The sequence below is a fragment of the Aspergillus niger genome (genome assembly GCF_000002855.4).
Source record: "Aspergillus niger supercontig An03".
Taxonomy (NCBI): Eukaryota; Fungi; Ascomycota; class Eurotiomycetes; order Eurotiales; family Aspergillaceae; genus Aspergillus; species Aspergillus niger.
Genome location: NT_166520.1, coordinates 1,221,770 through 1,245,014, shown reverse-complemented (window position 1 = coordinate 1,245,014; position 23,245 = coordinate 1,221,770). Strand labels below are relative to the sequence as shown.

Below are 23,245 nucleotides of genomic sequence, written 5' to 3'. Positions count from 1 at the left end.
ATGGCGGGTAGTGGTGGTGGTGGTGATGGATGCATGGTTCTTTCGTGTCTGCCATGTGAAGAGGGCGTTGATGAGTTATTCGTGTGAGATAAAAGTACTATTACCTTCGTGTTTGGAGTCGGGAAATTGCGTTGTATTTGAGTTTCATGAGGGGGTATTTTGGCTGGTGATGCCCTGTTTCAGACAACAAGTCTCATCCCTACATTTCGGTAGATAATATTCAAAGCAAGAGCATTCATCACATAAAGTTCTATATTCATATCCAGTTCAAAGCAGAGTAATGCCTCCATATGTATTTACCTCCCAAAACATATCATATCCACCCACATATCTAGATCTGTACAGATTATACATCCTTCACCCCCTTCTCAACAACCACCTGCTGATGAGCCGCCACCGGCTCATCCACACCCCCAAGTCCCGCCCCATTCAGATAAAAGTCCTGCGGGTCCGTATCCTTGGCCGTCTGCTCCCACGTCAACCCCTGCTTCTGGATCAATTTCTGGTTCTCCGTGGGCCAGAACGTGCAGATGATGTAGTACATCACGAAGGCGGTGGTGAAGGAGAGGATCCACCCGAGGTCGCCCATGCGGGTCGCAGTGGTGGAGACGCTGGCGCCGAGGGAGCCGACGAAGCCTATTTTATATACATTAACATCTGGGGTGTTATAGGGGATGAAGAGATAGACATACCAGGGAATGGCAGTGCAATAGCAATGATGTACGCGATAACGGCTTGGATGTTCCACCCGCCGTAGTATCGGTAGTTTTTGTTGAGCTTTGTGCCGTCATACAGGGACGAGAGGAAGATGTTGCCCTTGGCGAAGCAGAAGTCTACATTCATTAGCATGTGCCAAAATTGAGTGGTAGATGGTAGGGAAAGATAGGGCAACGTACACTCGCACACCATGATGGCCACAACAGCGCCCATGAACAACGCATACCCGGACAAAAAGTCCTCGAATTTCGTCGCCGATGTGAGAATCTCCCACGGCACGACGGCCCACGCGAGAGTCTGCACAATGTACTGTCCGCGACGCATGTTGATGAAGCGCGGGAACAGCATGGACGAATCCGCACCGAAGGAAATCATGTTGGCCGCAATGTTGGTTCCGAGGATCTGCACCAGCCAGGCAAAGGCCACGAGGAACACGGCGAATCGGGTCGTGCCGGACCAGTAGTGGTCCAGGATGAACTCCATCATGTCCCATTGGTTCCTGCTTAATTAGCATGGATCGATCATATTAGGTATTTGGCATGAGGGCGTACCAGATATCGGTGCCGTATTTGTTGTTGATGGCGGCTGTCGCCAGAATACCCAGACTTGCTGAGAGCGTCACCGCGATCGGGTTTGAGAGCAATTGGGTCCAGAGCGGGGCGTTGCGGGTTTTTGTCCAACGGCAGTAGTCGGGTTGGTTGGTGATCAACGTGGCCGTATTACTGTCCAATTAGTCTTATATTTTCCAAGATCCCGGGTGGGAAGCTTACCCCAAGCCACTGTTGATTCCCGCGATAATCATCCAGGCAGTTGCCGTCGTGGACCGTGCCTCAGCCGTGTACATGGTCCCCAGCTGACCCTTGGTGTTGGCCATGGCGAAAATGAACAATCCGAACATGGCGGGCAGGGAAATGAAGGTCTTGAAAATGAAGAACTTGCGCAGCTGGTACGGACGGAAGTGGCAGAAGGGCAGGTGCACCAGCCAGCAGAGGAAGAAGGCCAGCATCTTCTGCGTGGTGATACCTGCGCTGGCTGGGATGTGGTTGGGGATATCGGTGTAGTGGTGACCGAAAATCGCCCGCAGGATGTTATACATGTATTCGGCGCCAAAGTCCACTGCAAGGGTCAGAATGGGGCGTTTCATAGATTTGGAGCAATTCGTGACCAAGCGACTGTCACATACTCTGAATGGCAAACCACACGATGGCTAACACCGCTCGCGCACCCACAAAGTAGTAGCTCCCCCACATGCCGAACACGCTGCGCCCGACGCAGGGAAAACCAAGGTGATATACACTGGCGGCGCGCGAGTTGAATGCCATGGCGACGGATGAGATGAGCTGGGAGACGAAGATGACGATAATCGACTGCCACCAGTTGAGACCGATACCGATCATGGTCTACAGAATCAGTATGATCATCGTGAAAAAGAGCCGCACAAAAAAAGAGGCAGAATACATACCGATCCCAAGGTCCAGTTGGTAAAGGAAATGGACCAGTAGAACGAGACATAGTTCCACCAGCGCCAGGCTGCATCATTAGCACTGGCATGAGCAGGCACTGGGTCAAGTTCAAGACTTACTGCACTGCTCCGGAGGAGTGGGAAGCAGATCTGCAGAGACGGTAAGTTCCAAGTCGCGTGCCACGCGCACCAGCTGCTTAATAGGGTTGCCGACCTTCGTTGGACCAGCGCGAGTCCTGGCTGGACTCCAGCTCGAGGGCGGAGACCACCCGACTGCCAAACCTCGCCATGATGCCTTGCTATGGACCAGTAGGAAAGACAGAGGACGCAGTGTATCGACCCCGGCCACCTAAAGATTGAAAAGAGGTCGCATGGTGCACGGCAGCTGCAGGATTTTATTCCGCGGGGGGCGTGGCGCCTGAGCACGCGGCGGGCAAAGATTTGCACCCACACTTTAACTGTGAAGTGATAAGAACAGCAACCAGTGGGGAATGCCTAGAGATAGAGGTGGAGAATTCTTATTTTTATGCTTCTTATTGGTTCTATGCCTTCCCTTCTTCACCCCGCCGGTGATAAGCTCTGAGATGGCTGGAACCAACCTTTGCTGGAAAGAGTATAGCAACTTTTCACAAGGGAGGGTAAGGTTGTAACCCTATTTGTCTCGAGGGTTTATCTTAGTCACCCTCGGCCAATCACGGCGTTTCCACGCTCCGACGCTATCCCTAAAGGAGGTGTCAGCCCCGTTCACGAGGCTGTTCGGGTCATCGTTGTTGCGCATTTTTTTGCCCTTTCTTTCCCTTCTTTGCCCTTCTTTTCTTTTTCAACGAGGATCTCCCGGTCGTGGGTCGACAGTTTATATTCCAGTGGGGACGGAGCAGTTGGGTTGGCTCCTCGGTGAATGGCCGAAGCAAAAGCAGCCATACCGGAATGGAACATGCCATGCTGCAGGCTACTACTAAAAGTAGTGGCATGATGGGTCGGTACTGGGCTGGGCTGACGTTAAGATAAATAATTATCTGGAGTGACACCTACCGGTTCAGGATACTAGCAGCAGCTAGCAATGAACGGTGTCGAGCATGGAAGCTCTCGAAGCCTTGCTGGAACACCAGTTTTCTTGGAACACTGGCCAATGTGGATGGGTGGATTTGGTTGGTAGCCCATCCACCAATCACTGTGGCTGTAAAGGCTGTCGGTCAAATCTGCCGGACCAGACCAAAGTGAGCAAAGCAATGGCTGGAGCCTAGAGCGGACGGCGGAGGATTCATGCCCGATAACAGGCTGGATAAGCGCCGACTATCGCCAATTTGCAAACAGTTATCATATCAGCCATGATATCAACAGAACGGTCAGAACCACAACAGAAAAAAATAGTTACTACTGTCAAAAAGTTCCTGCTGGGTTCATATTACTGGTGCTTAATGCATCTACTTCTGCTTGATGCTCCCTTTCTAGTAATACCTGCCGACTATCAAGGCAGACCACTAGTGACTGACATAGCCAACAGTGGCGATGCTACTCTGCAACGTTACAGCATCAGCAGTGAAGTTGCCCGTTTAGAAGGGGTGCTCAGGCACTTGTACGCGCTGTGACTGATCCGTGACCTCATGCCAAGCACAATCAAACTTTGTTTCCCCATAGACTGACAGTCAATGCATGTGGACCATCAGTCTGTTGCATTCCCTTGTTAGAGGGATTATTGTAGTGAAACTGTGAAAGAGGTGTGATCGGACTCGGAGAATATTCAAGGAAATAAGAGTAAATTGAATGTCTGGATGAATAAATTTCCCGGTGCCCGGCACTAGTCCCTTTTTGGGTTCGCTCAGGGCACGCCGCCAGGAACCCTTTTGGACCCCCTCTTCGGGCAGAAATCCGGTCGGGAATGCCTTCACCTGAACCAGAGATCCAGCTGAATGTTGTCTCTTGTAACACCTGTCTCAGAACGTAATTGAAGATCAGATTCATCCATTATTCCCTTAAACAAGATCTGCTGGACCTCCTGAATCGATACGTCCATCACCTTAGGCAACCGATAAATTGTGTTGTACTCATTTCTTTGTTTGCCTCTGTAGCCAAATACCGATCAACAGACACCCCGGGACGAGGCTGCACTAGCCATGGGTATTGGTGATAGATCCTGTTCCATCGCCGGGTCTAGATGGCGGCAACCCGGTGTACCTGGAGGTCACCACCCGGTACTTCTACCTCCGACCCCATGATCATTGACTGTCGCTTCATTGCTTTCTCGACTACATTAACCCCGGATTTACACCTTACGAGATCATCTGCATACACTCGGAGATATCACATCAAGCAGATCAATTCTGAACCTACGGTTTTGGTCAAGCGAGCAGCGCGTAAACTCCGATGATGCCCTCAAGGCAGGACACACAGTACCTGCGAGAACCAGCATTAGCCACCAGCTGACAGTGGTGGTCCCTCTCTGCTCCTGGACCATCTGCTCATTTCATATAAGCTCAAGGAGCCCAAATACAGGCATAGTTCATGACGCAACAACGGATCCGCCAACCACAAAGGCGCATTCACGCTCGCGTATGGTCCAAATGTTGGGTCGGTTTGGAATCCTGCAGCGAGGTGTGGAAATTGGACGGGGCCATCCGCGACGCGGTGGGGAACATTCCCAGCGGTATGCCCGGTGATGGTAGAAACAGAAGGGACAAGGAATAGTACAGCTCATTTCCAGGGTAGTCATTCACCGTTCACCTGTTCACCAAGTCCAAAGTATTCCCGACAGTGTAGTACTACAATGTACTAGAGACATGATATATTAACTAGCAAACGGCCATTCTGAAACCATCTGCTACCCGCAACCCCGAGCGTTCTTTTAGTCTGAGCGGATCGTGTAATTTCCAGCGTCGCCCCCGTCATTCCCCAGATCGCCCAATCACCACCACGAATTCCCTTTAATGGCCAAACTGCCATACCCTGCAATCTCCACCCGATCCAGCATCTCGCCAGTTCGTGCTCGAATCGGATCGCCGCCTGGCGTTTCACCTAAAATGTCCGATGGGGGCGCCATCATTTTCAGCGCCAAAAACCTGTCATCTCACCTTTCATTCATTGTCCTCAATTCATGCCTTTCGGGGGCCAGTATATAACCCTTCAAGGCCCCATCCGGCTGGTCTCGGATGGTTCGGTGTTGACTCCCAGCTTCTGGAAAGCCTGTCGCCTCGTCTTTCGTTTCCCAACTTCTTGTCGTTCCTTTATCGTTTCTCAATCCTTTACCGCCATGTTCGGAACTACTGCTTCTCGCCTCATCCTGGGGATGCTCAGCTGTGTGGCCCTCCTGCCCAGCCAGGCTTTGGCGGCACACCAGCACATCGGTCACCGCCACCATCATCCCTTCAATCCCACCCAGCAACCCCAGGCCAGCACGCTCATCACTGTCGCTCAGGGTAGCGCTGCCACTGAAGCCCCTTCCGCATGCTACTGGGCCCCATCTGCCGTATCTTCAGTGATTGCCTCGGCCTCGGCGGAGGCCTCGGCGGTAACTCAGAGCAACATCACCGCCAAGGTCATCATCCCATTCTACGTCTATCCTGAAGATGGTGCCTGGACCCCCATGGAAGAGCTGTACGTTGTAACACGATGACTCAAATCTCTCAATCACTAACCTCCCCAGCGTCGCCGCCTTCCCCAATGTCCACTTCACCATCATCATCAACCCCGATAGCGGTCCCGGCTCTAGCAGTCTCCCAGACAGCAGCTTCCTGACCGCCGTCCCCAGGCTCACCAGCTACAGCAACGTGCTCGCCATCGGCTACGTCCCGACAGAGAAGGGCACCCGCGCCATTTCAGACGTCGAAAGCGACATCAAGACCTACGCCGGCTGGCCTTCCGCCTCCGGCAACTCCTCTTTCGCCGTGCACGGCATCTTCCTCGATGAAGCCCCCAACGCCTACAGCGAGGAGCTGGTTTCGTACTACCAGCAACTAACCACTCTCATCAAAGAGAGTTCCGGCCTGGGACCGGAGAATTTTGTATGTCCTGTCCTCACCCTACCACCTCGCTTCCGCTGTAACTAATTAATGATATGTATAGGTGGTGACCAACCCCGGCACAGTCCCTGACTCCGCCTACCTCAGCATTCCCGACTCCACGGTGGTCTTCGAGTCGCCCTACGACTCGTTCATGAGCGCCGTGTCAGCAGACTCGTTCGCTAGCATTAGGGGCGGAAACCACAGCGCTCTGGCTACCATGGTCTACTCGGTCCCGGATACTGTGCATCTCCCGACCCTGATTAGCCAGGTCGGGAATATCTCGGACCAGATCTTCCTGGGCAATACGAGTTCGTATACGGTGTATAACTCGTACATGAACCAGGTTATTCCATTGTTGTTGCCTGCTTCTTCTTAGGAGTGGCTGGCTGACTTTACTGTCGCGGGCGATGGGTTAGATAGATGGTGTGTTTCAATTCTTGTCTCTCGTTTATTCACCGTTTTATGTATATAGATGTGTATGTTGTGGAACAATGTGCATTTTTGACCAGTATCATATGTTGGCAGGCTCCAGATTAGGCAGTAGTCGAAGATGCAATGTAGGTAGGCTGCGGCGCCACCCGTGAATTCCCTCAGCTGTACTGAGACAGTTTCATCCCTACAGTAGGATAGGGATGAAACATAACAATAAGAAAATGAAACGTATCGGACTATGAAACATTTCTATCAATTTCTGTATATATATATAGCCTATATACATAGTAGTATAATCCGTCGCCTAACTCCCACACCCATATAATCATAAACCTAGTATTCAACCTAGTTACACAACAGTTAGTTCTCACTCCAATCTCAATGTAGTATATTATGAAAGGCATAACATACAACAAAGGTAGGAAGAAATTAATTAGATAATATCACCAACAGCGGCATCCACATCCGCACCGACACTGGCAGCTGCGTCTGCAGCGCCCGAGACCACCGCGCCGACATCGACGTCGATGGGATTGGCGGTGGCGAAGACGGCCAGGAGGGAGAGGGCGGAGAGGACGATGAACTTCATTTTGTGATGTTTCTGCTATACTTGCTGTTAGTCTTCAAAGGGTGATATTTCTGAGGGAAATACATACGGTAGTGGTAGGTAGAGTGATTTGGAAAAAGTCTTGTCGGTGAGGGAGATAGATAGAGCGGTACTAGATGAGAATGATGATAGATGTATCTGAAGACCATGAAGGTCAATTTATACCTTTCTTCACCATCACGAAGTCTCGGGTTCTCTATAATACTCAACAGTGAGATGGAAGTCTAGAACCATGTCAGTAATGGATGGTATACGTACATGGTCATTATCTTGTCGATCGGGAACTACCATTTTTGAGGGGTTGTGGGGACCCCATTTTTGGGTTCGTCGGGTGGCCGGGACGGACGTGCGCCCGCCGTTGAGATAGCCGTTGATCGATCTGGCGGTTGCTTCAGGAAAATTGAAACAAGGTGTGAACTAGTTGGTAGGCGAATTAGATAGAAATTTAGTTTTATTATCTATCCTCGATTTGATTTACATTAGATGGTACTAGGGGGCTATGTAACTAGGCTGGATTGGGATAGAGTTGACTAGGGATGGCTCGTCTGTTTCACAGCGATTGTCTGCGTATTGTAGGTCTCAAGTCTTTATACCTTAAGACTATAGTATTATTTGTGCACTTTGACCTGTTCGAACATTGGATGGTATATCGGCTGTCTTTCCCACCTCATTTCAAGACTGCCGTCGGCTTTGCCACGGCTAACCCACGTCCCTATATTTGAACCACGGTTCAATCCGGGTCAGGGGAACTTGACTATGTTCTGGGCGTTTACGTGATCGACTACATTCTTGACCTGCCGTTCAAACCAAGGTACTAGCTTATCGTATTTTTATGACAGATGTCGTGGTTAGTTGAGTGGTACTTTGGTCTAGATGCATTCTGTTGGTTCAGGACACGTACGACGCTGGACAAACCAGAGTTCAGTCCACTTGCGATAGCAGATTACCGATCGAAGATCTCACAATTGAATTCAGCTCGCTAAAATCAAGGCATGTCGCTCAAATAACGTTCTCAGTCTGCTGATCTGCTGATCTGATCCTCGCTAGCTTGCGAAGCACACGTCCGACCGGCTTGGCTAGCGTTAATGTTCATGAAGACAATGCGGTTATGGCTAACAGTATAACCCATCATCCTGGAAATGAGTCTACTGACTTAGATCGGGAATACTGGCCTCATGTTCCAACACGGCTGGATGCTTCACCCCTCCGACACGCAACTTGGTCCAATCCCTCTCCACCCCCTCCTCGATGTCTGGACATGGGCCCAGCGGTGTGATCGCCCTGGGGTTGATGTGCCAGTGGCTCTTCGTATACTAGTCCAATTAGCACATACCTTCTGGACGTGATTGGGTGACTCACATTCTCCTTGATATGCTTGAAATCTGTAGTATCTCTCGCAGCCTCCACATCCCAATACATCCCCTTCAACCAGTTATGCAGCACCGGATAATCATGACGGATGGTCCCCAGATTACACTTGAAGTGCTCCACATACACCACGTCGAATCGAATCAATGTTGTATACAGCATCACATCCAACTCTGTCATCTCTTTTCCTAGCACGAACGGGCCTCCATTCTGCGCGATAATGCGCTCAAGCTTGTTCAGCGCCCCGAATACGCGAACCACCTTGTCGTTGTATTCCTCCTGCGAGTCTGTAAATCCGGCCTTGTACACCCCAGAGTTCACATCCGATTGCATCCACGGACTGATGGCGTCAATCTTTGCTTGGAGATGGCTAGGGTAGAGGTCAATCTCAGCCAGCGACGGCGAGATCTGGGAGTTGAATGCTTTGGGGAGCCAGCGGAGCATTTCTAGACTTTCCTATACGTCGCATCCAGCATGCATCAGTTACTAGATTCCTCCGATCAACACAGAGATTAGAGTCGGTAGTATACATACATTACAAACCGCCGTCCCCGTCTTCGTATCCCACAACAAGGGTACCGAATACCGGCCCTTATATTCTGGATCCGCCCGGAAATATACCTTGTGCAGGTAATCCTCCCCGTAAAGATGATCCACCGTTGCCCCGGGGTACTCGTCGTCCGAAGCAGGGAACTTCCATCCTGGCCAACCCTTTAAATCTCCCTTCGGGTACGCTCGCACAACGCTGACTTTAATGAGGTCGGTGAGGCCCTTGAGGTGTCGGACGATGTTGACGCGGTGGGCGAATGGGCAGAAGTGTCCGATGTACAGGTGGTAGCGGTCGGGTTCGGCGGGGAAGGCGGTACTCGGGACGATGCCGTGCCAGCCGTCGGCGGTGCCGGCTTGGTGGATGGACATGATGATGGTGATGTTGAGGGTATTGATGGTAGTTAGGGACTCGGGAGAGAAGACTGTTCAAGAGGAAGGAGGGGGGAAATGCTGCAGTGCCAGTTGGCAATGCCATCATCTGAGGGCTTATGCGGGGTCCGGAGCAATTCCGCACTGGCGTCATTGTTGGATTCGTCATCATTCTTGGAGTCACTGACTCACTCACTATGCAACTGGAACAACTGGATATGTTGACTTATGCTGTGCCAAGGCTGGCCACGTGGTGGGGGGATTATCCCAGATACTAAATTACATCTATATTGACTATCTAACTCATGTCTGCACACTAAGTCGGAGTACTAACCTATAAATACCTGGTTCATGCTTGGCTCTGATTGTTTCGTCATTTGGGGCCGATACTAGTAGTGAGCTTGGCAAGATCGGCAGCATTTGGGTCTCAATATTTATATCAGTCTATTCCAATGAACAACGCCCTGAACCGCACTGAGTAACAATGCCATACAGCTTGTTGGTATACTTACTTTTTATCATTGGATTTTCCAATGGTTGATAAGCACCATTAGCGACTAATTAACAACTGGTGAGCTCATGTAAGAGAGCTTCTGACTGCAACACTTGACTATGACCAACTAACTTATTTATAGTTTAGATCATTATCAGGAATAACATGCTTCGTTAGCGGTTATATACCATAAGCAAAGCTGCTACACTCCAACTATGCGTTGCTACGAGACTTTGCTGCTGACCGCTTGAACATCAGCATCCGGTTTACCCGAACGCAAGCAGTGGGGCGCTATCAAGCTCCATTAATCTCACAGCTTAGACTACTTCCGAGGGCAGTGCAAGCTTCAAGCACCAACTTCTCCAACAATGATCGATCGATCGCCGCGAAACATGCCCGATGTGGCCCGCTAAGCTGCCGTCAGACTAGGCCACCCGCTAAGCCACTCGACTGCGACCGCAATGCGGCATTAGGTGAACATTTAGCAGGATTGTGTTGAAGAAAATGCTCCCATTCCCACTCATTCCTGTTGGGGGCGAAACCTTGTTCCCCCTTAATCAACAGAAACAAGGAAATAAAACCGAGGAGTTATCCGACCAGGTTGACAATTTCTCACACAGTACCCTCGACCAGTCCATTGAGTCTTGATTATCATCATGAACCGGTACCTGTCTATCCCCCTGTGCTTGGCGAGCGCTGTTCCTGCGCTAGCGGGTCTGGCGGCCCGCGACCCCATCGGTACCATCTGCACCAAGAACAACATCATCACCACCGACGACTTCATCCTCTACAATAATCTCTGGGGCGAGGACTATGCCACTTCCGGCTCCGAGTGTACCTACCTCGACTATGACAGCGGCAACTCCATCTCATGGCAGACGTCGTGGACCTGGGCTGGCGGCGACGACTATGTCAAGAGCTATCCCAATGCCGTCCTGAACGTCGGTGCCAAGCAGCTGAGCACGATCACCAGTATTCCCTCGACCTGGAAATGGAGGTGAGCCAATCTTTCCTGTCACGAATGAAGCTATTGTCTAATATTCTTAGCTACACGGGCAACGACCTCGTCGCCGACGTCTCCTACGATGCCTTCCTCTCCACCACTGATTCCACAACCGCCACTCACGAGTACGAAATCATGATCTGGCTCGCCGCCTACGGTGGCATTGAGCCCATCGGCAACTCGGACGGTCCTATCGCCAGCCCCACTATCGGTGGCTACACCTGGGATCTCTACAAGGGTCCCAACGACTGGACAGTGTATAGTTTCGTGGCCCGCGAGACTATCACGGACTTCTCGGCCGATGTCTTGGAGTTCTTTACTTATTTGGTTGATAACGAGGGTGTCTCTTCGAGCTTGTATTTGCAGACCCTGGGTGCGGGCACTGAACCGAAGACTGGCTCTGATGCTTGGTTCACGGTTTCGCCGTATACTGTTAGCATCAATACTTAGAGGGTTCAAGTAGTGTGACGTTAGCAGTGAGTGGTTTAGTTGGGGAGAAGTGGTGAAGATATTAGAGTGATAAATTGACCAAGCCTGTGATATTTTTTGTGACAACCAGACGGTAATTAGTTTCGTCGATAATTAATATTGGAAATCTTAAGGGCGCAACGCTATCCATAACTCGGTTATTTCAAATGGTAGAAGTCTGGAGAACGTTTGTGGCTGCGGAGTCCCCATGGCCTGATAGGCTACATTCCTCGTCCTATGGAGCAGTGCTCTTTTTATCTAAATGACCGACGAGAAAAATTTAGATAATTAGGAATGGGCATCATCTGCGTCATAAGATGATGTGAAAAAAATGAAAAAGAAATGTTTGAACTCCGATAGGGGGAATCGAACCCCCGGCTGCCGTGTGAGAGACGGCGATGTTAGCCACTACACCATATCGGATTAGTTGTTATTCTCGACCGGAATATACACTTAATAGGCAAAGACCAACTGCCAATCACGTGCCTCCCGATCGCATTGCTCTAAACAACTTCCTCACCTTTCCTCCATAGTAAGCGTACTTGATTTACCCACCCCATCATCATCAAGTTACTTAGAGTGGGTTTCAGATAAAATTGTTTTATGGGCTTCTACCTGATTTATCCCAGCGTGAGAATTACAATGGCAAAGGTTTAAGTCCACTATGGTGTGGTAGTAGCATTTCATGTTTCTACTCATGGTTGCAAACATATATTCATTGGCGCAACAGGCTCATACTCAGGCAGAATGTCATGGAACAAAGATCCCGAAGATAGTACTACAAGCGACAGTACAAGACAGCACCACTGTCAGCTATCCACATCAGCCAGGATATCAGGATAAAAGAATTACCAAGAATCATCGCCGAGTCATCACAACACCATCTTGCCAGCGATTTAAGGCGGTCTTGCGGCATCGCACAAGATGTACCGTTTCTGCAGGCCGAAATAACAACATGAGATGTCAGCCAAATCTGTATTACGAAGGGACTAGAAATCGAGGTCCCGGAGCTGAGAGTTAACACTCACAGACCTTCCGCGCCTAGACAGCTCTGTTACACAAATGTCAGCCCCATTCTCAGCAACGACCGGCCTATGTCTCTGATCCGGGCACGATCGGATTTGTCGGAGATTAAATCTGTGGCAAGACCAATGGGATATGCTTTTAGTTCTAGTTGAGGGAATTATAGCGCACACGAACTAATGAACAAGGAATATACCTCACATGTGTCGAGGAGTGCGTCTTCAATGAATGCATAGGCTCTCCGTGCATTCGACACTGGCCAGCAACAAAACTCCCTGGGACTAAGGTACTGAGATATACATCATGTGTTGAGAATTGGGTGACCACAATATGTACGACCTGATTATCAGGCATTCTACATATGAACATCATGCGATCTGATTGACGATGTACCACAAGACAAATGCCTGTTCGTCGGCCTGACATTGTCAGTCAGACCCGACAAGTCAATGCTTCTTTGAGCTGTTTGAATAAAAGAGTCGGTATGCCATACCGGAATCCTCACCGGCCCCCCTTGATTGGAGATAGTTGTGTTGGTTTCGTTTAATCTTGAGACTGCAAGAGCATCCATCTCTGACATCGAGATGGCTGGCTGAGCCGCCCGTATGCCGCTGAATCAGCGGTAACCCAGTGTTGACAGACATTGCTGAACTTACATTCAGCCTATCCACGACTTGCTGCGGGGGCAAGTGTCGGATAAAACTCTGGTCAAGTTGTAGCTGCTGCCTGCCGACGCATGTTGCGGTAGCAGGACCCATCTGCTGACGAAAATGGCAACACCCGCTCATCTATTCATTGTTATTTGTGTTCCCTCTACGAGACACAACCAATCCCTTGTTTCTTGGGATTCGATCTAGGATCTAGTGATTACGAGAAGCAACGTAGCAGTTATGTAGCTGGAATCACCGCAGTCTGATTTCAAATCTATGTCATCGTTGGCCTACGTCACCTTATCACTACCCCTCTCTTTAGCCCAGTCAACTCTGAGCAATCGGCGCCTGTTATGGGAGTGGATCTCCCAATCCCAAAGGACGACGTGAAGCAATGGGGAAGCCCTGATGAAAGGGAACTGGATATTGGACAACCAATCCAAAGCCCGGGCGAAAGCCAACAAGAAGCTACCACCCCTGCCACTGAACAAGATGGAGGGCGTGTCAAGTGTAACTTCCCTTGTCAGAGCCCCCAAATGTCCCAGCCAATCTGTTGATGGCAAGATTGGGTACGATGGAGTATAATAGTGTAGCCTTATTGACTCTTGTCATGCACATTCCACAAGCTAGTATTTCCTTCATTTGGTGCTCACACTGTTTGTGGCTCGGAAGGTGGTAGAATTTCCGGGATAGAGACACCGAAGTTATAAAAAAGGGTAACCTAGTTGGAACATCCATGAAGCACAAGCAAGTATGACACTTAGCTTACTGACATCGTCCCACTGGGCACTAACGGCGATATCCTAGAATCGTGCTGAAAATGCCATGCCAGACTTGGCGTGTACCAGATGCCGAGAGCGCAAGATACGCTGCGGCCGGGAACGGCCTCATTGCCGTAACTGCCAGAGGGAGGGCGGGCTGATTTGCGTGTATCGGATTCCTGCCAAACGTGTTAATCACCTCAAGTTACTGTCAGTAACTCATTTTGGCTGGCAGAGGCATTAGTGCTCATCATGCTACAGGTGCGCTAGTATCGATCGACTACAGGATCGATTGACAAGTATTGAGGCTCACCTTAGCCGACTCCATGGACCTGGCCTCCGGATTCCGGTGTTCGAGGAGGAACACCAGTCATCCCAATCAAAAGCCTTGATTGAGGGTGTATCTGCAACAAGTAGCTGTGACGATACTGACGATGAAGAGGAGCACAAGGAGGGGGCTTCCAGGATTTTTGCCCCTAAACATTCAGAATATTACTTTGGACACCCATCTGTCGCCGCTCTGTGCGAAAACCTCAAGAGAAGGGTCCAGCTGGTACCCTACGCGACGGAAGCAATATGGCGACCGCTCTGCGACATGTTGCACCATCTATGCGAGATCACAAGCGTGTCAGAACCTATCCCGTCATATAGCGACCGGCTCGTTGTTCCGCTGCTGCCCAGGCATCAGGCTACCGCCGCCATGGATTGGTTCCTCCAGCACCAAGACTGCCAGACCGACGTCTTCGTGCCGGATAATCTACGGGCCAACCTCCAGCGCGTGCACTCGCAGCATCAGCCTCAGTCTGATGATGCCGCCTGGGGCATATGCTTCCAAACCATTACCCTATTGGCCCGGATCAAATCTAAAGCTACGCATGGATTGCTCGGCAACTTCACGCATTCATTCGTACCCAGCCGGGCGGTATTGGCTTGCCCCGGTCTGCTAAATACGCCGAGACTCATCAATGTGCAGGCTTTGCTTCTCCTCGTATGGTAGTGGACTCAGGACCTTTTGGTGTTCGATGCTGACAATGGACATGTAGAGTGTTGCAGCGCAAGCTCTCGACCATTCCGGATCGGCAGAATTGATATTTGCCCATGCGTGCACCCTGGCGCGGATTGTAGGCTTGCAATGCAGCCAAATTCCGGATCAGGGTGACATTGTAGAAATTGAACGCGCTAAGGTGCTTCGAGCGTTGTACATCCGTGATCGGAGTTTGTATACGCTTCGTGGCTCAGTGCTTTGGATGCCCTATGACGACTATGACATCGTCACTCAGCTGCGTGCAGCTGTTGATAAGCTGGAAAAGCACTCAAATCGGCTCCGTCTAGCCATAATGCAGGAAGACATATACCGGCTGGCTCAGATGAGCTCAATGTCGGGGAAGGCACACGACAACCAAGGACTGCTGATGCACAGTGAAAAGCAGCTTGATGAGTATGCTCGAACATTGTATCTATTCCATGGCCAAAACACCCCGTTAGAATTCCCTGGATCTCATGCTATAGAGACTATGGAGTTCTTGGCAACTCGAATCATGGCCTTTCAACATGGACAGGAGCTATACCACTCGCGGCAAATCGAGAAAGATGCGCGGTTGAGCTGCTTGCTTTTGCTGATAGCACACGGAGACCAGAATCCGGCGGTTTTATACTGTTTCAACGAAATGATAGCAGGGGAAGGAACCAATCCAAAAAGCAACGATCAGTTTCACTGCTCCCCTAATGTGTCATTCATGAGTGTGTATGACGCGTTTTCTGTTCCCGCATTTTTCATTGTATTACAAAATCTTCTCATGTCACGCTCGCGTGAAACTCCGGCTGGCATGATATCTGACTTGGATTTGCTGCGGCGGGTGTCGGCTTGCTATACCGATCATGCTAGTCAAATGCCGACAAATAGCTACCACTCAAAGATAGCGTGGATATTTTTACAACTGATGTCTTTGGTTCGCGTTGTTGTGGACGCACGTTTGGGTCGTCATATTGTTGACTCGCCTCGAGCCCCTCCTCAGAATGACCTTCCCAGTCCGCCATACTGGCTGGTGGCTCAGCAATCAACCGCTCCTCTGAATTGGGAGAGTTGGCTCAGTGGGGCGTCATCTCTGGCACTGTCCCCTCTTGGGCCTGCGACACCACTCGGGACATGGAACGCTAACACGCCGGCTCTAGACGGCGAAGGACTGATGCTGTGGCCAACAGCAGGTGAAAGGTCGCCCGTGGCACCAACATGCTCCACATCATGAGCAAGTAGACAGACATGCTGATAGGTGTGCAATGTGAGGTTGTTTTTCTAGATCGTTCTTGCGGGTTGTCCTCTGAGCATCCGTGCTTCCAGGTACTTCTTCGGAGATGATGGGAGATGACGATTTGCGGTCACAGCTCAGCACACCTAGTGTGGCCAGGAACCGTCTTGGCATATATAGAATCAGCAGACTGCAATTACATCTTCTAAATCATTGAAGGTGATCAAATACCTTAACATGATATATGATGTGCCAACCTATAGCACAATAGGATGTCCTGATGAGAAGCCAACCAAGAAGTAGTCAATAACCAGTGTGCGACAGACCTCTCACCAAGGTTAGACGTTCACCTAGATTAGATTGACGCTATCAGACAATAAAATTACATAGTCACCTTAACTCACGCTCACCCGTCCATCTTCTCTAGGAAGATCGTATCGGTTACACTGAGTGTCTCCGGGGTCCGGGGCACACCTTGGTGCTCGAAGGCCGGTTTACCCTGGCTGTGTTTTTAATAGTATTGAGGAGGTAATTGATCGCTGGCAGGGGTCACTGATTTCCCCCATAATTAAGGATGGTTATAAGGAGGGATAGAACTTTACTAATGTAACGGCACATAAAGCTATAGCAGTCTCAAAATCTTGCTGGCAATACGTCTATTGATTCTGTTCCCGCCTTGTATTCCGTCCGGCATTCGCATAGTCTGATAGTTGAGGGGTGCTCGACTGCTGATACACACCCTTTTATTTCGACTAATTTGGGTGTGTCTTCACTCGCAATCCGAGCAGTATCCGCAGACAACTCAAACCACCATCTAGAGAATCACCACCATCATGTCTCAACCTCACCCCCTCTCCGGCCACTGGCAACCGAACCCTCACCTCCAGCACCTCTACTACGGTCCTGACTGCGTCTCCCAACACCTCCTCAACGCCCTTCCGAACCCCACATCCAAAGCCATCATCATCACCGGCACGACCCTGGCAACTCGCACGCCTCTCGTCCAGCGGCTCCAAACCCTCCTAGCTACCCACTACGTTACCACCATCTCCTCTATAACCCAACACACCCCATCCCACACTATCGACGACGCCATTAAGACCATATTAACCCTCCACGCTCAAGACCCCACAATTGACACCCTCATCTCCTTAGGCGGCGGCTCTCCCATCGACGCCGCCAAAATCCTCGCCCTACGCTTCTTCCAAGCTACCACTTCAACCCTAACCCACCTCGCCATCCCCACTACCCTCAGTGCTGCTGAAACCACCCCCGCTGGAAGCGCCACCCAACCCGATGGAACTAAAACCGGAATTCGAGACGCCAAGATGGCAGTACATGCTATTTTCTATGACCCGGCGTATACAAAATACACCCCGATGGATCTATGGCTCAGCACAGGAATCAGAGCTCTAGATCATGCCGTTGAGGCGATGTATCATCCTACTGCTAGTGAAGTGCCGTGGAAGATACTTGCTATTTATGCAGTGGGGGAGTTGTTTGAGTGCTTGCCCAAGGCCAAGGAGGATTGTGATATGAGTGACGATGCTACAACTGTTAGGCTAATGCTAGCTTCGTTTGCGAGCTCGGGACTTAAAGGTGAGGATCTGGGAAACGGGATGGGATTATCGCATTCCCTGGGATATGCGCTGGGGAGTCCGTATGGGATTCCGCATGGGGTTACGAGTTGTGTTACGCTGGGAAAGGTAGTCGGGTTCATGGCAGGTGAGGGGAAGGAGAGGGATATTGCGAGGTTGGTGGAGGCAGTAGGGGGCGTCAGGACGGGTGACGATGAGGTCGATGCAAGGGTTGTCGGGGAGAGGATTGTGGCGTTAGTCCAGGCTTTGGGGTTGGGGGTTAAGTCATTAGGAGAGTTGGGTGTGTGTAGGGATGAGGTGCCGGTTATTGCGAAGAGGGCGTTGAGGGGGGTGGAGAGGGGGGAGTTTTATGACAGGGTTGAGGGGCTGGTTGGATCGTTGTTTTGATGTAGGGATTCAAGGGGTAAATGGAACGTTCGTATTTCCTCCGTGAGGGTTCGGGGAGATAGTATCTGTCACTCTAGAGAACTAATCTGACAATTTAGTTTAGGATTTATCGTATATTGTTGTTTTGTCCCTGGGAGAATCATGGTAGTCGTTTGCTGACACAGGTAACCTGCTCGGATTCCGGACGCCGCATCGGAATGCGCTCACTCGTATACACAGTCGGGTCTTTTATAACCACAGCCACCCCTCCTTGGCATAGACCGGGATAAAACGTTTTCAGGAAGCTAATTTAGCAGCGAAAAAAATGTCTTCTAGTATTCGGGAGCTAGCTACACAGATACTCGCTCTCTGCACCAAGCTTGAGCAAACCTGCAATGAAGCAGATATCCCTCCTCCATCACTTTCTGCAGATACCAGAACTTCATTCTGGTCTGATTCCCAGTTAACTGCTACACGAGCCACAGCTCTCGGCCTACTGGAACAACTATCTATATTAATTCAAGGACCACAAGAATTTCTACATGACTTCGTCGCCTCCCACTGGGACCATGGGGCGCTATATGCGTTCCTCCACTCACAGACCCTCGAGCATATAGCCCGTTCGGGGCGGGCATCTATTGAAGACCTGGAGTCTCAATCTGGTATCCCGGCAGACAAGCTCGCACGGATCCTTGGACTACTTCGGTGTCGACGCATCATTGATGAGCCCGAAAAGGGTGTCTATTCTTTGACTGCTGTGTCGGAGGAACTGGTCAAGGACAGCGATTCTAGAGCATGCTTTGAGTTTCAGTACGTATAACATGCGAAGTGGAGTGGAACGTCGCTTATAAAATAGATTATTTGAGACTCGTATTGCGAGTGCACATTTGGCGGATGCTTTAGCTCGCAAACCAAATGGGTATGCTGATGGTGTGTCAGCGTTCAGGGAGGGGTGAGTATACATAATTTGATTTTTAATTGATTCGTGCTAATATGATAGTTTCGGCATGGAAATGTACGACTGGCACGCTTGTCATCCTGACAAGGGAGAGCGATTTCGTCGTGCTATGAGGGGTGTCTCGCGGGGTGAGTGTCATCGGATGTGCCTGCATATAGACCTCACTAAACATATTGAATTCTGCTAGCCCTTGATCCTGCGGACTCCTTAATCGAGGGCTATATCCAGCAGCACACTCCCACCACCAAAACTAAGATCGTCGAGATTGGTGGCCGCTACGGTTTTGCCGCTATCTCCCTTGTACAAAAACATCCAGAACTGTCATTTGAAGTCCGCTCCGACTCTCAAGAATTTCTCGACCGCGGCGACACACATGTCCCATCTTCTTGTCGGGAACGAATAGCCTTCACGCATTGCCAGTCGGTGTTCGATTCGCCGCCTGCGTGTGATGAGCATACCGTATGGCTATACGTGATCAGGAATTTGCTGTGGAACTGGTCTGATACGGATGTCGTGAGACTGCTGAGAAGTATTAAACAAGGAGCTGGCGCATCTACCCGTGTCTTGATTACAGATGGCGTGTCGCCAGTGTCTGGACAGTTTCCGTTACATGAGGAGATTGCGTATCGACGGAGAGATGTTACGACTATGAGCATGCATAATGTGAAGCAGAGGACACAGGAGGAGTGGGTGGGGGTGTTCAAGCAGGCTGACCCGGTCGTACGGGTGGAGACTATGTTTGAGAGGAGTTCGCATGTTTATAAGGGGCTGTGGGAAATTAGTTTTGTGAATGATGGTGATAGTACATAGGAGAGGAATGGAATCTACTTTTGGTGATGAATCGGCGAGAAAATGTTGGGACACGTATCTCTCCGTCGCCTAGCTAACCAAGAGCGGTTTATCGTTTTTGGTCTAGCGGTTAGTGCTTCGACAGAAAATGGTGTAGACGACAAGAATGAATACGCAAATCGAACACATCGTGATTAGACTTACTGGCCAGTTCGCAGTCCTCAACCTTGCCATTAATCGTGATACAGGCTGCGGCAGGTATTTCTCTGCCTAAATGAACTCTCCGGACATAGCCTGATGCTCAAGAGCTGCTTGGCAGCTACTAAAGGCCGATCCTGGAAAAGCCGCTCCAAGGCCACCATATGCTCCATCGCAGCATCAGCCCATACTTTATGCCTTACCCCCGACAGCCAAGCGTAACTACCCAGTTTGAGCAGTTGTTTTGCAAAGTAACGTTACACAACCCGTCCGAAAGCAAACTATGTCAGCTCCCTAGCCATTATCAAGGGAATCCAGCGCCAAGCCAATGTGCTCTTCATCGGGCTCCCACCTACTCGTTTGAGAGAATTATATACCTACTACTACCAAGGTTGATGCCCGTAGAGACAACCTAGCCAGTTCTCCTGTAATAACCAAGATCATGGATCGCGTCGACCTATCCTACACAGAGAATCTATCCATCCATCATTACCAGCCAGAACAGACGCCATGGCGCCGACTGGGACAATGTACTACCACCTTTGCTGCACACACCCTTACCTTGGTTTTTATGTCACGCTAACATTGGAAGACCTCTACCGCGTCATGGAAGACGGGACGCACACTCAATATCGTCTCGCCGCAATCGAAAGTCTCCTTCCGCCTCACAGCGAGGGGCCTGTGTTCCATTTCCACGAAATGCACGATGAGGGGTTCTACGTTACGGTGATTACTTTTCTACCATGATAGTCCCTATTACTTCCAATTTTAAAGGTTTGCTGATGATGAATCGTATCCAGAAAGGGACAGTCCGCTTCCACAGCCCCGGCCGTGCCGACGTCGATGCCAAAGCCGGCGACTTTATCATTGTTCCTATCCGTCTGCCTCATCGATTCAGTAACCCGTTCGATGAGGAAGCTGTTTTTATGAACACAGCTACACCGGGATTTTTTGTGAGGTATTTTGAGTATCTCGAATATCTGATTGGCGAGGGCACGGTGCTTACGCCGGAAATCAACAAGGCCGCGTTGAGAAGGTTTGCGACTGTGCCGGTAAGTAAGGAGGATGTGTCAAGGTTGGAAATGGAGGGGATGAGGAATGAGAGTGTAACTGAGTCTGAAACTGAGGGGGAGAGGTATGTCGATATGTTGGTCGAGGAGAGGAAAGGCGCATAGGTTTAGCAATGATAGGTTTCTGGAGAAAAGTAATTACTGGCGGCATACGCGTACAATCATGTTGTTGTAAGGGGTGGAATGTAGAACGTTTGATAGAGCTAGTTTGTCAAATGGAGTTAAAGTTATCGAGGCTTAGTGTTGGAATGCCACTAACGATAAACTCGTGGTTCGCGTGAACTCTGAGGCAAGGGATTTCAGTGGCCAGTAGCAGCTGCACAAAAGAGGTACGGAAACAGTATCCGCCATGTAATTCCTCTTGTCTCTCCCACATTATTGTTAGCAACCCCTCTGCATCAATCTGACAAACAACGGCGGTTTCACCCAAAACCCAAAGACCTTCTGTCCGTCAGTCCAACCTTTGCTTGTCTCATCTATCTCCATATCAAATAGAAACAGCAGTTTCGCCGCGATTAGTCGCATTTCCGCCCACGCTAGGTTCTTACCAAGACAGTTCCTGGGTCCAAAAGAGAATGGTTGGCAACTTTTCTGGCAATCCTTCGAAAACGGCCCCTGCGCCTGACATTCTGGCAACCACCGCTCAGGCAAGAACTCTTGTGGACGGTGAAAGTTGCGTGGATCGTGATAGCAAGCGAAGTGATTGACTCCCACTGTTACTCCGGCGGGTACGAAATCCCCATCAATGACTGTGCCATTGACAGGGACAACTCTAGGTAGAGTCACAGCTACAGGAGGGTAGATCCGCAGCGTCTCCTGCAGTACGGCATTTAGGTATGACAGCTGGGCTGTAGAAGAGATATCTATCTGCTCATATGCATCGAATGTTCCGCGGATCTCAGCGATGAGTCGATCGTACACACTCACCCGTGAGAGAGTATAGTATGTGAATGCGCTTAATGCCGTCGCCGACGACTCTGACCCAGCTATGCTGAAAGAGAAAGCGTTGACGTTCATCTCGGCGCGCGACATTCCTTTTTCAGTCTCCATCGCGGCGAGGATGTAGTGTAGGAAGTCCTTGCGGTCGGTGTTTCGATCTACGCGACGATTGACAGTTTCAATTACTCGCTGCATGTTCTGCGCCCGTGCTCCTGAAAATGCCTTGGACATGAAGAGCTGTCGAAGAGACAGTAGTTTGTAGTAGGCTAACATTTGGATGAAAGTCAGTTCTTTCGAGATTGCCTGGATAGATCTCACGAAGGGATCGTATTCCGCGGTGTCCAGGCAATGGAACCGTTCGCCGAAGGAAAGGTCTCGAATGAGATCATATGCTATAGGTGTTCAGAATAGCTACATATTTTGCAGATAGTGTCTAACGTACCAGTGAAGGTGAACCAGTCTACCATGTTTTGCGGGCCATCGTTTGCTCGAGCGGCCAGTTGTTTCATGAGCTGGTCTACATACCCCTGGATGATGCCTTCTTGCTCACGCAGTGCTTTCTCGGAAAACGCATGCGATAGAAGTCGTCGTTGTCTCGTATGAGTCTGTCTGTCTGCCGTCAGGATATCTGTCTTCGTCAGTTTGGACTGAGGTGGTCACTGGATAAGGTTGTATACTTTGTACGCCAGTTGGCGTTCGCAGCGAAAAGACGGGATCTTTGCCCATCTCATCTGATCTGAGTCCGTAAATTGCTCTCCATGCTTCTTCCGAATTATAAGATAGTTCGTTTGGAGCCACTCGCACAATGCGGCCGTATCGTAGATGCAATTCAAGCAGCTTCTGGTTTAGCCGGCCATGCGCCTGGTACCAGCACCATGGTAGGCGTGTGGCAGCCCATAGCCTGGGGCCCGGGTATTGTCTCAGTGGATGCAGAAATGCATTATAGCATACGTGAAGAATGACCCATGCGAGCAGCTGTTGGCATCAGTAAAAGCCGCCTTCGAGCTAGTAGACTTACCGATGTAAGGGCAACTGCGCCCAGCCAAAACATAGAATCAGAACCCACGACCTGAATCAATGCCATTCTCTTGAACACATGGACACACTGTGATGATGTCTTGATAGCCAGGCAGAAAGACATGTGTATCGGCGAGACGAGATTCTGAAACATCCCAATTGAG

General features: G+C 50.2%; 12 protein-coding genes and 1 non-coding gene across 13 annotated transcripts; 6 read left to right on the top strand and 7 right to left on the bottom strand.

Moving 5' to 3' along the window:
- Positions 1-346: 346 nt before the first annotated feature.
- Positions 347-2,957, bottom strand: An03g05590 (uncharacterized protein; the record flags this gene model as incomplete). The annotated part of the gene is made up of 9 exons (XM_059747143.1): positions 347-636; positions 693-833; positions 897-1,216; positions 1,269-1,439; positions 1,488-1,833; positions 1,901-2,117; positions 2,180-2,329; positions 2,394-2,528; positions 2,862-2,957. 9 exons carry the CDS (start codon positions 2,955-2,957, stop codon positions 347-349), a joined length of 1,866 nt encoding a protein of 621 aa, XP_059600326.1.
- Positions 2,958-3,796: 839 nt separating this feature from the next.
- An03g05570 (hypothetical protein) lies at positions 3,797-5,216 on the bottom strand (the record flags this gene model as incomplete). The annotated part of the gene is made up of 7 exons (XM_059747142.1): positions 3,797-3,886; positions 3,979-4,108; positions 4,197-4,282; positions 4,355-4,461; positions 4,569-4,634; positions 5,002-5,098; positions 5,136-5,216. The coding sequence occupies 7 exons, from the start codon at positions 5,214-5,216 to the stop codon at positions 3,797-3,799; spliced, it is 657 nt and encodes a 218-aa protein (XP_059600325.1).
- A 210-nt stretch (positions 5,217-5,426) lies between these two features.
- An03g05560 (uncharacterized protein) lies at positions 5,427-6,553 on the top strand (the record flags this gene model as incomplete). The annotated part of the gene is made up of 3 exons (XM_001390399.3): positions 5,427-5,770; positions 5,820-6,177; positions 6,239-6,553. 3 exons carry the CDS (start codon positions 5,427-5,429, stop codon positions 6,551-6,553), a joined length of 1,017 nt encoding a protein of 338 aa, XP_001390436.1.
- A 489-nt stretch (positions 6,554-7,042) lies between these two features.
- On the bottom strand, positions 7,043-7,198 carry An03g05550 (uncharacterized protein; the record flags this gene model as incomplete). Its single annotated transcript, XM_059747141.1, has 1 exon — positions 7,043-7,198. One exon carries the CDS (start codon positions 7,196-7,198, stop codon positions 7,043-7,045), a length of 156 nt encoding a protein of 51 aa, XP_059600324.1.
- Positions 7,199-8,361: 1,163 nt separating this feature from the next.
- Positions 8,362-9,502, bottom strand: An03g05540 (uncharacterized protein; the record flags this gene model as incomplete). The annotated part of the gene is made up of 3 exons (XM_001390397.1): positions 8,362-8,529; positions 8,576-9,040; positions 9,119-9,502. 3 exons carry the CDS (start codon positions 9,500-9,502, stop codon positions 8,362-8,364), a joined length of 1,017 nt encoding a protein of 338 aa, XP_001390434.1.
- A 1,149-nt stretch (positions 9,503-10,651) lies between these two features.
- An03g05530 (uncharacterized protein) lies at positions 10,652-11,448 on the top strand (the record flags this gene model as incomplete). Its single annotated transcript, XM_001390396.1, has 2 exons — positions 10,652-10,992; positions 11,043-11,448. 2 exons carry the CDS (start codon positions 10,652-10,654, stop codon positions 11,446-11,448), a joined length of 747 nt encoding a protein of 248 aa, XP_001390433.1.
- Positions 11,449-11,817: 369 nt separating this feature from the next.
- tRNA-Glu (CTC) lies at positions 11,818-11,889 on the bottom strand. Its single transcript has one exon. It is a non-coding gene; the product is annotated as a tRNA-Glu (tRNA).
- A 272-nt stretch (positions 11,890-12,161) lies between these two features.
- An03g05510 (hypothetical protein) lies at positions 12,162-13,247 on the bottom strand (the record flags this gene model as incomplete). Its single annotated transcript, XM_059747139.1, has 5 exons — positions 12,162-12,244; positions 12,319-12,401; positions 12,499-12,566; positions 12,686-12,744; positions 12,983-13,247. 5 exons carry the CDS (start codon positions 13,245-13,247, stop codon positions 12,162-12,164), a joined length of 558 nt encoding a protein of 185 aa, XP_059600323.1.
- Positions 13,248-13,964: 717 nt separating this feature from the next.
- On the top strand, positions 13,965-16,146 carry An03g05500 (uncharacterized protein; the record flags this gene model as incomplete). Its single annotated transcript, XM_059747138.1, has 3 exons — positions 13,965-14,110; positions 14,162-14,888; positions 14,944-16,146. 3 exons carry the CDS (start codon positions 13,965-13,967, stop codon positions 16,144-16,146), a joined length of 2,076 nt encoding a protein of 691 aa, XP_059600322.1.
- An 833-nt stretch (positions 16,147-16,979) lies between these two features.
- An03g05490 (uncharacterized protein) lies at positions 16,980-18,131 on the top strand (the record flags this gene model as incomplete). The annotated part of the gene is made up of 1 exon (XM_001390393.1): positions 16,980-18,131. The coding sequence occupies one exon, from the start codon at positions 16,980-16,982 to the stop codon at positions 18,129-18,131; it is 1,152 nt and encodes a 383-aa protein (XP_001390430.1).
- Positions 18,132-18,435: 304 nt separating this feature from the next.
- Positions 18,436-19,878, top strand: An03g05480 (uncharacterized protein; the record flags this gene model as incomplete). The annotated part of the gene is made up of 4 exons (XM_001390392.1): positions 18,436-18,920; positions 18,967-19,062; positions 19,111-19,196; positions 19,256-19,878. The coding sequence occupies 4 exons, from the start codon at positions 18,436-18,438 to the stop codon at positions 19,876-19,878; spliced, it is 1,290 nt and encodes a 429-aa protein (XP_001390429.1).
- A 687-nt stretch (positions 19,879-20,565) lies between these two features.
- Positions 20,566-21,230, top strand: An03g05470 (uncharacterized protein; the record flags this gene model as incomplete). The annotated part of the gene is made up of 2 exons (XM_059747137.1): positions 20,566-20,781; positions 20,856-21,230. 2 exons carry the CDS (start codon positions 20,566-20,568, stop codon positions 21,228-21,230), a joined length of 591 nt encoding a protein of 196 aa, XP_059600321.1.
- A 276-nt stretch (positions 21,231-21,506) lies between these two features.
- Positions 21,507-23,205, bottom strand: An03g05460 (uncharacterized protein; the record flags this gene model as incomplete). The annotated part of the gene is made up of 4 exons (XM_001390390.1): positions 21,507-22,456; positions 22,507-22,692; positions 22,742-23,039; positions 23,083-23,205. 4 exons carry the CDS (start codon positions 23,203-23,205, stop codon positions 21,507-21,509), a joined length of 1,557 nt encoding a protein of 518 aa, XP_001390427.1.
- Between the last annotated feature and the right edge of the window lie 40 nt (positions 23,206-23,245).